The sequence below is a fragment of the Acipenser ruthenus genome, chromosome 3 (assembly GCF_902713425.1).
Source record: "Acipenser ruthenus chromosome 3, fAciRut3.2 maternal haplotype, whole genome shotgun sequence".
NCBI lineage: Eukaryota > Metazoa > Chordata > Actinopteri > Acipenseriformes > Acipenseridae > Acipenser > Acipenser ruthenus.
In genome coordinates, this window is record NC_081191.1 from 76,010,929 (window position 1) to 76,024,994 (window position 14,066).

A 14,066-nucleotide genomic window follows, 5' to 3' on the forward strand; every position below is an offset into this window, starting at 1 on the left:
ATTAACTTCCTTAACGTGTTTTGCTGGTTTCAGATTGAACTCTGACTTAAGTTTAAGACAATTCAAGTGATGCCTTTTGAAAACATTAAAAGGGCACATTGTTGCAGGTTGAGTTGTTACCGTGGATATCTGTGACATTTTGTACTTCTGCTGTGGATTTCATAATCTTATAGCAGTAATACAAAACAAAACAAATCGATTACTGTAATCAAAATGGTGATTATTTTGCTGTCTTGATATTAGAGCTTTGGTTTTGCAATAATTATGCAAAAAAAAAAAAAAAAAAAAAACAGTCCAATGTGCCATGCGTACCAGGAAGTTAGTCCCTACGAGACGGGTCAGCCAGTTCCTCTTTTTTTTTTGTTTCTGGATGTAAGAGAAGCTAAAACAAGCAGGGCTGTTAGCTTAAGTTCAACTTTGTAAACCAATAAATGGTAAATATAGCTTACGAGAAATTATCGAAATTGTAGTGCTAATATTTTCTAGCGCTGGGAATTGGACTGAACAATAAAGTAAGTGTATCATTATTATTGTTGTTATTATTATCTTTGTCTTTATTTTAGTGTCATAAGTCCTCGTCTGTTTTGTAAATCGGTATTATTTACTGTGATTATGAGTGTTGGCTATCTAATCTCCTCATGTATGTACTGGGGTAAAAGTTCCAGTTACTTTTTTTTTTTTTTAATTAAACATTCTCTGTCCCAAATAGCACCATAAATATAATAATAATAATAATAATAATAATAATAAACATGAAATAATTGGGCCAGTTTACAATTGTGCAATGCAATTATGTTTAAAGCACGGCACTGGTTTATAACAAACTCCATAATGTCGTTACGGTCGTTTTCATTGAAACTTTTGTGTGGGTAAAGTCTTTAACGCTAACCGAATTGCTCTGCTGCCAGCTTTCGATATCCCACTTAACTAAACATTTCACAGTTACATACACTAACTACGGCTACATTTAATGAATCGGGGTACAACATAATTATTATTTTTTTTTATCGCTTTACAGTAGCAGCTAGGGACATTAGACTACACTGGGGGTGGGGCATGTCATCCATGGGCTTTACAAAAAGAGCCAGGGGTAAGAACACAGTTTAACTCTTTATTTTAGAGCGTCCATTCGAATGCATCTCGCCAGATTTGATACATAGCCTACTTACAACCTCGAGTTAAATTTGATATATTTCAGCTGCTTTCCACAAAGAATTACACTTTGTATCAAATATAAACCAATGAACATAAACTGCTAAATAAATAATCACCACATTCCCTTGAATGTCGAATGTACAATACAACCATGAATTAACTAAAATAAAAGGTGGTACAGTCTCGCTTTCATCTTGGCAAATTTTTCAACACCAGCCTGTGTTTGTAAGTCTAATGTTTTTCATTGTCGTGTTAGCTCGCAATAACCAAAAGACGCAGGTATGTTTAGACCCTTTTGTGCATAAAAGTAAACTTTAATTTGCATAACTAATAGCAACATTTGTATACTGCAAAAGTATGTTAGAAAAAGAAATCCATTGGTTTTCATGTATAACATTGCCGTCATTGCTTTCCATGTAAATGCTTAAGATATTTAACGTTTTAAAAGAGTAATTAGGCCTATAACAGTACATTTAAACCAGAGGTTATCTAATACTTTAGTCTACCACGTTAATTTTAAATATAATTTTCCACAGGTCCACTGTGAAAAAGACATTTATAGAGCAGCTATGCATTCTGTTACCAAATCCGAAAGCGCACAGCACAGCCCTATAGATGAGCCTAAATCTCGTTTTCAAATCTAGGATACCTTTTCTTTACAGCATGTATAAATGATTGTACCTGGGCATCAGCAATATTAATGGTTTCTTCCGCAAGTGACCCCCTCCTTGTCGTCCATTGTGTTTAATTTCTGCCTTTTTCCACCTGCTGTGGCAAACGTATCTGACATTTCCCTTTGACTCCTCATGATATCAATAGTTTTATATTATGGAAACAATAGAATGCAATGCCATTCTGGTTGTCGATATAATCACTGGCCGACAATGAACTATCAATCAAAATGAATGAATGCCTCCAATGCCTCGAGACATCACATAATCACCCGGGTTAGATTAGAAAATAATGATTTGACCATCTTATATTATGTGTCTGGGGGGGTTAAAAAGTGGAAGACATAATGCCATATAATCCCCATAGTTTGGAGTTGGAATTAGGTCTGATACCACATAAACAGTGTAAAAGAATTTGCACTATTGTAACACAGCCCGTTGTTTGCATGGAAAGTCGGTGCAAACAGTATAATATTTGTTTTTGTTTATTTACAGCTGATTAGAAGTGTATTACTGTACCAGTACTTTTGATACAAACTGATAAAAAGTAATGCTTGTATTTCATGGGTGTGATTAATATTTAGAAACTATTAAATGGGCATTGTAGTACTGCAATGTAGTAAACACCTAACCCCCAGTATGTTGCTATTGTTCAGTTGCTTTGAGCTTCTTGATCTGTTGATGTAATAAACAAAACTAATGTTGAGCAACACAGCAACATTCTAGCAGCTGCCAGCACTGTTGAACTGCCTATCAACTGGTCGAACTGGTTCAACATACTTGGATCTTGTTGAGGAGTTATAAACTTATTACAAGAAAAAATGAATCCATTAAAAATCCCATAACTGTAACTTTGCTTTAAATCTTGGTTTGGATTTAATGTACCTGCTTTTTTAAACTTTTAAATTGCATTCCCTGCCTCAAGATGGCTTTCCATGTGTATTTGGTTAGGAGATGCAAGGTTTTATCATTTTTGTTCAAGCAAAAGGATAATATATTACTCATGTACCATAAAGCTGAGGGAACACAAAGCCACTTTTTCTTGAAGATTGAGTGTGAACAGCCAATCAGCTTCCAGATCTAGCAGGTTTCTCGTTCCCTTCTCTTAAATAACTTGATTATTGTTTGCTGATTACTGAATAGAAAAAAACATAAATGCTTCTCTTTTGATGCCATCCTTGCAATAATATAAGCATAGTCTTCTACTATGAACTTTGAAATCACCAAAAGAATGATGGGGCAGGTGATCACATGATTCCAGACTGGTTTTCCACCATGTTCCGCCTGTCTCAAAAGCAACAGACACAACTTTCGCCAGGTTCAAGAATCAGATACATTGGTAGTAATTTGTTCAGTTGTTTGAGTGGCATGTTGATTTTTAGCTAAAAAAAAAGATGTTTAATCATTATAAACTTGATTTATTTATTTATCTTTTTTAATAATCTGCGTGTCTGCATTGGGCTGTGGAAACATAGGCTTAATCATAGGCAGTCAGTCAGTGGTTTTGCTGATAACAGATATGCAATATTTATCAAACTTAAATGTTTACAGGCATCAGAAGATGCATGAGTGCATCAAGGAAATAATATTATTTACAGTTTTGTTTTGTTTCCTGTTTTATACCATGTGAAGACTTTGGCCTGTAATGTCAATTTTTGCTCTTGTTCTTTATCATTCAGTAGTCAGTACGACAGTGCAAGGAGGTGAACATCATGTATGGCTGATGTCTGTTTAAAAAACCAAATAGTATTAAGCTTTCCTTATGCTTTATTTTTTATTTATTTTTATTAGACAACAAAGCTGCCTAGGTGAATGAATTATTTGACACTGTTGTACCAAAAGGGACCCCAGCATCTTACAAGAAACACCCACATCCACACAGTAACACCCTGTATTAAGACCAGCTCTGTTCATATAGTTTTTTTTTTTTTAATTGTCATCCTGAAATTCTAGGTGATGCAAAACTTTTGGCCATAGCTGTAGGTCCATATTTTTGTCAGATTGTTTAGTTAAATATTAACTTTATTATCGTAGCTAGGAACCGAACATTGATGGGCTGAATGGCCTCCTACTAATTCATAATCTTCTTGTGTTCTCATATGTAGAAGTACAGGGTGTAATTACTAATATATTTACAAGCTGATATCCATGCGGACAATATTAAAAACACGAATTCTTTACATTTTTCTGTATGTCTTACCAAACACATATTTGGTCAGTATATATTAAGCACAAATGTATGGACTTGATCTATTTCTACAACAGTCTCAGTAAGTGCACTTGCAGTAACATAAAGAAAACTGGACGTGAAAGCATTACGCTTTCTGTTTTTTGGGTTTTTTCTGTAATTAATGTTTTTACTAATTTTGATTGGGTGTATTTTACAATTGATTTCCAGATTTTATTTGTGGGGCAACATTTAGCATCTCTACGGTACAACATTCTGTTGGTGCAGTTGTACAATGTGTGAAGTGTGACTCTACAAATAGCTCATTCTGCCCATATTTTGTGTTTCCAACCACATTAAAATGCTATTTATTGAGGCTGCTTTGGTTGAATAGAGGATATGTCATTTGGGCAAGTTTGATATCCTGCCGTCACACACTGCCCACGACATTAATACCGTATGTCATGGTTTTTCATGACAGATTTTGTTTAGACCACAAACGTTTACATTTTCTATAAATAAGGTATCAGTAAGAGTAATGTAGCTACCCAAACTCACTGGAAGGTATTGTGTGATAATCTATTCCATTTGGAGTTGGCAATATGAAGCTTGTCCCTTCCAACAGGTGAGCTGGTGTAGAGAACTGCACGGAAACTTAAATATATCTGTTTTCCAAACAACTGTATATAAGAGTAACAGACTAATTAAATCTTCAGGGAACAGGTTTTGCATGATGCAAATTATCTAGAAATTCAGTCCCTGTCTGCTTTTTGTTTTCAGAACGTTTCTAACCCAAGTCCTGGTCAAAGGAGGAAGTGAAAAATGTCACTTGCAACAACATCACTGCAATAAGCTGTTTCTTTTCATTGTGACATAAAGCCTACTGCACCGCAAATACATTTTTATTGTTAAGCAGACCACTTATTGTTTTAAAAGAAACTATGTTAATACAGTGTAGATATTCATAAAATAGCAAATATTTTAAAATGGATGTACATTTTTATACAAAGTTTCTCTAGGAAGAGGAATTTCAAAACGACTTTCCAAAAAAACGTGTATTAAGAATGCATAAGCTCCTTACTGCCTACTGCAGCTACAGGTACTTGGAGCTACACTGTTCTTTATGATATTGATATCTTATTTATAAAAAAAGATGTTAACATGTGTGGAATAAACAAGATATGTCATGAAAAAGCATGACATACAGTATCAATGTCATGGCTGATGAACTGTGTTTTTCATGACTTATGATTACTAGCTGTGGAGGACCATGAGTGGTGAGACATTAGCCTTATTTAACAAGTCATACTGAAAAATCCTACCACTGACTGGGTCATGTCATTTTATATTGCTCCTGAGCATTGAAATAATAAGCTTACCTGATGAAAGTTCTGAAACCCAGGACTGGCTGCAGAGTTAGTGGGTCATATTTAGTTATACTTATTTTGCTTTAGAGACTCCAGTTTTCCATTTTTCTATTTTTTTGTACCCTTTTTTTTTTTTAAATGAGGACAACATAGCCCAAAGTGAAAAATGATCAGCAGTCATCAGTCAACATAACCATATATTGTATCTAGGTTTGCAAAACTTTTGGATATACAGAAATCAGACACCCTATTAAAGTGAACCATTGATTCCTGGTTTAAAATAAAGGCTGTACATGCCTGGTTTTCTGGGTTTTGCAGGACATCAAAGTGATGCAGTACACTTGCTAGGCTGTGTTACCTTCCTTATTTTGTGTAGCCTTGAAGTTGTGGAATTCCTCTTATCACTGGAAAACAACTTCCCATCTTAATACAGACATATAGGGACATCCTACTGACCTACCTACCTTAAGGAAAGATTTATATTCTATTTTATTTTGTTAGAATGTTTATACAACCCACCAAGTCGCCTGTTCAGAAAATTGAGGAACAGCTTTGGTATATTTTTGGATTATGGTAGTACAGAAAAACAGTTTAGCCATCCTTAATTATTATTATTATTTACTTCGTAGCAGACGCCCTTATCCAGGACGACTTACAGTCGTAAACAAATACATTTCAAGAATCATAGTACAAGTAATAATACAATTAAGAGCAAGATAAATACAATGACTTTGGTTCAAGCAAGTACAAGTGTGACAAAATACGATTCAATAATACAGCAGATAACAATGTCAGTGATAGTTACATCAGGATATAATTAAATACAAAAACTACAGATTAAACACTTGGCAGATTACAGTACTCTAAAGTACAGGATTAAATGCAGTAAAATAGGGGGCAGATAAGAGCAAGTAAAGCGCATTTAAGGAAGGATGACAAGTGTCCCAGGGGAAAAACAGAGGAGTTCTACAGGTGCTTTCTGAAGAGGTGAGTCGTGAGGAGGCACCGGAATGTGGAAAGGGACTGGGCAGTCCTGACATCTGTAGGAAGGTCATTCCACCACTGTGGGGCGAGGGTGGAGAAGGAGCGGGCTCTGGAGGCAGGGGAGCGTAGAGGAGGTAGAGCCAGTCTTCTCGTGCAGGCGGAGCGGAGAGGTCGAGTGGGGATGTAGGGAGAGATGAGGGTCTGGAGGTAGCTGGGTGCAGTCTGGTCAAGGCATCTGTAGGCTAGTACAAGAGTCTTGAACTGGATGCGAGCGGTGATCGGGAGCCAGTGGAGTGAGCGGAGTAGTGGAGTTGCGTGGGAGAAGCTGCAAAGGCTGTCGACTCCCTAAAATGGACATGCTTTATAATAATAATAATGCTTTATAATAATAATAATAATAATCTTTATTTTATATAGCACATTTCATAAAGGATTATCACAAAGCAAGGGAAGACAAGTAAAATAGCAATACAACAAAACTCATGACCTATACAGAATTGGACACAAACTACTAACAACATTAAAAATCAAGAACATAAAATCAACAAAGAATCTAAAAGAAGGCCAATTGAAATAAATGTGTTTTAAGGTGAGATTTAAAAACAGACAGGGACTCAGAACTCGAATCTCGAGCGGGAGTGAGTTCCACAGCCTTGGTGCACAGGACGAGAAAGCCCTCTCCCCCACTGTTCACAGCTGGGTTAAGGGAACAGTTAAAAGACCAGCATCAGCGGACTGTAGAGCACGACCAGGAGGGTAATTTGACAGCAGGTCAGAGATATAAGGGGCAGAAATTCCCCTATTAGCCTTAAAAGTCAACAATAAAATTTTATAATCAATATGGAATTTGACCAGCAACCAGTGTAGAGATTTTAATACAGGGGTTATATGTTCACTTGAGCGGGACCTGTTTAACAACCTAGCTGCTGAATTTTGGACATGCTGGAGTTTTTGGACGGTATTCTTTGACACCCCAGCAAGTAGGGCATTGCAATAATCAAGTCTGGAGGAAACAAAAGCTTGTACAAGTTTATCTGCAGCAGACATTGTCAAGACGACGCAGTCGAGTAATATTCCCAAGATGAAAAGACAACTTGGTCATACGAACGTGCGGCTCAAAAGTTAGACTAGGGTCAAAAATAACCCTCTTTACTAAAAAGTGGGGAGTTTTTTTTGGAAAAGGTGGTCTTGGTCTTTTTAAGTTTGGTTAGCCAATAGGATTCAGAGAAATAAATTATTGCAGTCCTTCAAAACATGCTGACAAGTTGCAACCATGTAAATGTTGGATGACATTTTACTGCAGAGTTGCAATACCTATTGGGATCTACTTTATTTATCTAAACATTATAATAGTGGCTTCATTTAAATCATCGAAATATGACTTTTACGTATGTACAAACATAATAAACAAAACAGATGCCATGCACTGTCACAACATGGTTTCCACGAGTAGATCATCTGGTAAGAGCACGGCTGTGTGGTGTACAGGATAAGTCATAGAATCAGTGAAACTATTGTGTTAGAGGCAATTAGCCTGTCAGAGGGTGCCTTCGTACTTCCTGATCATGTTCTGATTTTAAAACTGTTTTTTTTTTTCTCCCATCTGTTGTGTTGGCCTTTGCCTGTGTAGGTTGCAGTTTAAGAGACCCATTTTAAGATTCTGTGAATTTGAATGTTATTCCAAGCACTTAAAGCATGGGAACGATGAAACAAGCAAAACTGTGTGTGTCTAGTCTAACATTTCTATGTTCTATTGAAGCAAATGTCTGCAAGCAGAAGGTGCAACAGGAGAAATAATCTACAGTATGTCTGACAACCACTAGGGTTTCCTCTGCCAGCTAGCAGAAAAGCAACAGGCACTTGCAACGGTAAAGTGCACCCAGCCACCCACAATCAATGGAACTGTGTTGAAGCAGGCAACAAAGTTTTATAGCTTCCAGCTCTCACAAAACTTAATTTGCATTAATGGGGTAAGGGTCAACTTTAACAAGGTTTAGAACCAAACACTTCTGCAGCAGCTGATTGGAGTTTAAATTAAAGCAGGGCACGTTTGTGTTTTTAAACCTGTGAATCTAACTGTTGTCATCAGTAGGGGCAGTTCAGCAACCACGCATGCTCCTATTTTTAAAATTAGGAAGGACGCTTTAAACAATTCTTTTAGACCGTGGCAAAGTCTAAAGGCAAAGTTAATAAGTTATTCTTGAGTGGTGTACCAAGTCTAACCCTTGATCTAATAGTGTTGACATGTCATTATTTAAATGCTTTACCTTTTAATTTGCTTAAGTATCATTTCCACTCCTCCCATCATTGTTGTATTGTTGAAAATACACAGTTCAGCTTGTCAGTCTCTAATTTGGTGCACACTTACTGTACAGTACTTCTCTCCCTGGCTCAAGAAAGCTTGTTATAGCTTCCTGATAAAAATATAATAATTTACCATTCCCCCTCTCTAATGTGTTTTTGGAGCAGAGGGAAGCTTGAACTTGATTTTATATATATATATATATGCGCTAAGATTGCAGAATTGTATTTTAGAGCATAAAGCACCCCAGATCATACTGTTATTCAAAATTACTGCAATCGCTGCCCAGATCTCCAGAGGAACATGTGCCTTATTAAACCAGACCAACAAACCTAAACTACAAAAGAAACAAGCTGACTATAAACTTTGTCTGGCAAAACAGCCAGAGCTACTAGTGCTGCTGCATCTCACACCAACCTCATTACTCAAAGTAAAATGCAATGTCTTATCAAGCATTACACCCCTGAAGAAACTGATCAAGAAATGCAAATACTGTATGTAAATATGTACTTGGAGCAAGCTGTTTTACTTGATATTTGTGACACATCCTCTTTCTGTTTTTTAATAGTGAGTGTATTTTAGCAGCACCTTATTTAGTGCTTAGCTCACTAAGGGCAAGGCTTAAAGAATGAGCCAAGTTGATAAATCTGTTTTAGCGCCACACCAAAAGTGGTATAGAAGAAAAAAAAATTCCAGTGAATGATGGTTTTTATTGTGAAGATTTATACATCAAGTTTTATATTCTATAAATTAAGTTTGCTGTAAAAAAAATTCTTACAAGATGATTTTCTTGTCCCACTGACCAATAATATTGTTGGATTTGAGTAAACAAACAAAAAACAAAGTTAGTCTTACTGCTGTTTTCACAGACCTAACCATATCTAAGGTATGGAACAATGTATAGAAATCTGAAAACAATACATTTAAACCCAAATCAAGAATTCATAATGTAAATGTGGGAAGATCTTGGTACGACTATTTAAACAATATTGCAAGATTCTTTACAACAAGGCCATATTTTTTAGTATTCTTGCATATTACATTTGTTTCTTATCAGTTTTGTTATTAACCTTTTTGTTTATTTGGTGTTTGTATTTATTTATTTTTATCAAAGCCATGCTAAAAATTAATTTATTATTCTTCTGACAGAAAATATGGGATGTCAAAAATCCAAGCTGATGGATGAGCAGAATGGAGGTGCACTTGACCTGAAGAAATCGCAACCAGTACGTACTGACCGAACTATATATACAAGAGATCCAACGTCCAATAAGCAACAAGCAATAGTAAGTAGTGACTTATGGTGCCCTCTGCTACTCTCTTACTTTCCAATGGACCCCCACCCCCTTCTCTCTGTGTATAATTAATTCAGTTTCTCAGATTCCTTTCCTGATATGTCTAAATACTTGCAAGATTGGATTTCTAGATCATACCCTTGTTGCTTTAACTTAACTTGCTTTCAGCTTTCAGTAACGCATCTTGTCATGCTGCTAATAATCTACAGTTTCTATCAGTAGTTATCAGCCAGGAATTCAAACCTGTGAACACTTTTGCTTAAGTAGTACCACTGAAACAGAAGTGGATTTCTTATATGCAAGTGTAAAGTTGCCCATATTTAGCAACATGTACTACGTCCCAAAATGTGTATTTTTAGCACAGTTGAATGCCCTTGGGTCTGAGATTGTCTGTTGGAAACGTGATATGGAGAATGTGTGAATTAATTCACAAATGTTGTCCTACAAGAACATTCATTAAGAGTGTGGTAGACAAAGCACTTATTCAAATATGCTGCTAATCTTGGAAATGAAACACTTAATGATTACAGCTGTTTCTTAACCATATAATACGCTTTAAAATGTCTTGTTGTAGATCCCATCATCTCAAGATAGTCATCTACTGCCAGGCCAGAGATTCCTGAAGTTGGAAGGTAAAATAATCTAGTTTCTGTTTAATAGTGGATAGCATTTGTTGACTTTATAAACATTATGTGACTTTGCTGGGGTTATTTTTTGGTAACAGATAAATCTGAACCTGGGAAGATCGTAGTCGCCCTGTACCCATATGATGGTCTCCATGATGAAGATCTGAGATTCAAGAAAGGGGAAAGACTGCGAGTTATTGAGGAGTAAGTGATGTGTTGATGGTTTCTAGAAGAAAAGAATTGCATCCAGGGGATCTGTGAAATTAATCTTCAAAAGCAAAGATTTTCCCTTTACACAGTGTCACTTCAGTGCAGTACTTCTGTACCGAGAAGAATGGCAAGATATGAGATCCACAGTGGTTTATTTATTTATTTATTTTATTTATTTATTTATTTATTTATACATACATTTAGTTGTTGCCAATTATTTTTTTATTATTTTCTCCCAATTTGGAATGGCCAATTATTTTATTATGCTCAGCTCACCGCTACCAACCCTGCGCTGACTCGGGTGGGCGAAGACGAACACACGCTGTCCTCCGAAGCGTGTGCCGTCAGCCGACCCGCTTTTTTTCACACTGCGGACTCACCATGCAGCCACCCAAGAGCTACAGAGTCGGAGGACAACGCAGCTCTCGGGCATCTTACAGGCAAGCCCGCAGTCGCCCGGCCAGACTACAGGGGTCGCTGGTGCGCGGTGAGCCGAGGACACCCTGGCCGACCTAACCCTCCCTCCCCCCGGGCGGCGCTTGGCCAATTGAGCGCCGCCCCCTGGGAGCTCCTGTTCAGTCGGCAAAGGAATAGCCTGGACTCGAACACGCGACGTCCAGACTATAGGGCGCATCCAGCTCTCTAAGCAAGTGCTTTTACTGGATGCGCCACTCGGGAGCCAGTGGTAACATTTTAATATTTTTTTATCAACCAATAATTGTTTTAATGCAATATTAATCATTATTTGTGTCTTGAATATTTATTGTGTACGTAATAAGAAATTCTGTCATCAAAAGCTAAGAAAGAATAAGCACCAGTGCTTTGAGGTTTCATCCTCTCTTCCCTTATGCAGCCTGCTTATCCCAGATTTGTCCATGAAGAGATTCTGAAAGCCCTTCAATAAATACTATATAATTATTTTTTTTTGTCAAGGGAAAACTCTCCTCTCTATTGTGGGAGAACGCAATGGTATGTTTTTATTTTTAAAAACAATGCAAAAAGAAAATGGACAGGAAAAGAGAAAGGGTGTGTGCAAGAGACAGAACTACTAACAAGGAAGACAGCCACAAATTAATGGTGGCTAAAACATGATGTAAGATTATTTTGATCATCATCATTTTAGCTGATAATCAATGACTGAAAATTAGATTATCATTAGCTATGGCTAATGGTTTGGGTCTTTTTTATTAGGGTTGTACAATTGTATTGATTGGTGTTTCTTCAAAGGGTACTTTTTATTTTATTGTGTTACATGTTCCCATGTGTTGCTACAACTGGTAAATCCATCTCAGGAGAATGTGAGCAGGAGGATGATGGGAAATGTGGTTCTGAGAGGTCCATGCGGGTACAAGGGAAGCCATATTGATGCAGGGAATGCAATTTAAAAGTTTAAAAAAGTGGTCCAAAAAAAAAATGAAACAATAGACACCTTACGAAAACAGTTGTAGCAACACATAGGAACATGTAACGCAATCAAATAAAAAGGTCCTTATGTACCCTTTAACTTATTTTGTGGGTTTTGATCACCAATGACTTATAAGGACAAGATGGTGCATCAACAATTTCAAATTGAATTACTAATATTTTTATTGTCGCTGAGAAGGTTTTGCATTTATCTAGAGAATCACTTGTCCTATTGTGATGAAACAAACCACAGACCTTATATAGCAGACCTTATATAGCAGGTCCCTGGTTCAAATCCCACCTCAGCCACTGACTCAATGTGTGACCTTGAGCAAGTCACTTAACCTCCTTGTGCTCTGTCTTTCGGGTGAGACGTAGTTGTAAGTGACTCTGCAGCTGATGCACAGTTCACACACCCTAGTCTCTGTAAGTTGCCTTGGATAAAGGCGTCTGCTAAATAAACAAATATAAAAAAATAATAAATAACATAATGGTTTACATGGAGGTTTATTTCCTCTCTGTCTTTAGACGTATGTCATTGGAAAGTTTAGAATTATTATGGAGAACAGCTTGGAAAACCATTTAGCATAAATTCTTGAGCGTATCAAAATCTAGGGCTATACAGTTTGTATGGTCTGTCTCCTTGAATGCTTTTTTGGCTATAGGCGGTTTTTGTTTCTTGGCATGACTCTAAATCAGCCGTTGGTTGAATTTGATCCATGTAATATAAAGATGATATCACTACAGATGCTTATGTGTATTACATACAACAGTGGCTCATAATGGGTTTATATTCTGCTTTCACCTTTCTGCTTCTTTGCTGGTGTCACTCACTGGGAGTTAAGTTGTGGGTATGACTTCAGAAACAGATTTTATGCCCTACTGGCTTACTTTGTATGTTAAACTTCTGGATCTTGGCATATAAGCAAATGTTTGTAAGACCCCAAACTATAGAATACAGAATGCATTTTATTGTTTGACTTGCCTTCAAGCTGACATAATTTATATACACTGTTAGTAACCACAACTTTAACCTGTTATAAGCCTTGGTATTAAGATATTGCGAAAACTTTTTTTTCTATGACTTCCTATGTTCTGAGTGTCCAAAACTTTCTACATATTGTGGCGGCGGCAGCAGACAAAAGAAACACACCAAAGACAGTTTTGGTGCCAAAATAGCGGTAACAACAACCACTGTTTATTTCTTCCTTGAGAAATGGACGCTCTGAGAAATGGGATGGGGGGCTGGTAGTAAAACCTGGAATGTAACTGCTTTACAATTGTGCAATACTGCTAGGTCATATTAAAACCTGTATACTGAGAGGGGCGGGGGGAGTTCCTGGTAAGTGATGCGTCCAGAGTCTTCTGGGAATTGAATTGTAGTTCGGCATGGTGATGTCGTAGCGCTGTTATGGGCAGTTGCTGTAATGGCCAGTGCGGTAATGGCCCCTGCAATGATGTTATAGTGCTGTTATGGGCAGTCGCTGTAATGGCCCCCGCGGTGATATTGGCACAGTCTTGGACGCGGTGATGTCGTGATACGGATTTAGTGATATCTCTAAATGAACAGGAAGTTATTTCGACATATCTTAAAATGATTTAGAGATATCTCTAAATGAACAGGAAGTTATTTTGAGATCTGTAAATGATTTAGATATCTCTCTAATAAACAGGAAATTATTTTTAGATATCTTAAGTTATTTAGACATATCTCTAAATGAACAGGAAGTAATTTTAAGATATCTTAAATTGAACTTCAGATATCTTTAAGTGATTTAAAGATATCTCAGAAACATTTAGAGATATATTTAAATATTTTAAAGATATCTCAAAATGCATTTTAGATATGTCATTTAAAGCTCCATTTTGAGATATCTCTAAATGA

General features: G+C 36.8%; 1 protein-coding gene across 2 annotated transcripts in view; it reads left to right on the plus strand.

Moving 5' to 3' along the window:
- The window catches only part of LOC117394326 (tyrosine-protein kinase Lyn-like), a 62,223-nt gene that overhangs the window by 27,734 nt on the left and 20,423 nt on the right, over window positions 1-14,066 (plus strand). Inside the window, exons 1-4 of one of the 2 annotated variants that reach the window (XM_033992465.3) lie at window positions 276-512; window positions 9,796-9,932; window positions 10,516-10,573; window positions 10,666-10,771. In XM_033992465.3, coding sequence (XP_033848356.1) covers window positions 9,801-9,932; window positions 10,516-10,573; window positions 10,666-10,771 — 296 coding nt within the window. In that variant the 5' untranslated portion in view covers window positions 276-512; window positions 9,796-9,800. Of the gene's footprint in view, window positions 1-275; window positions 513-9,795; window positions 9,933-10,515; window positions 10,574-10,665; window positions 10,772-14,066 lie in introns of those variants that run through there. The other variant, XM_059016949.1, reaches the window with a different exon arrangement.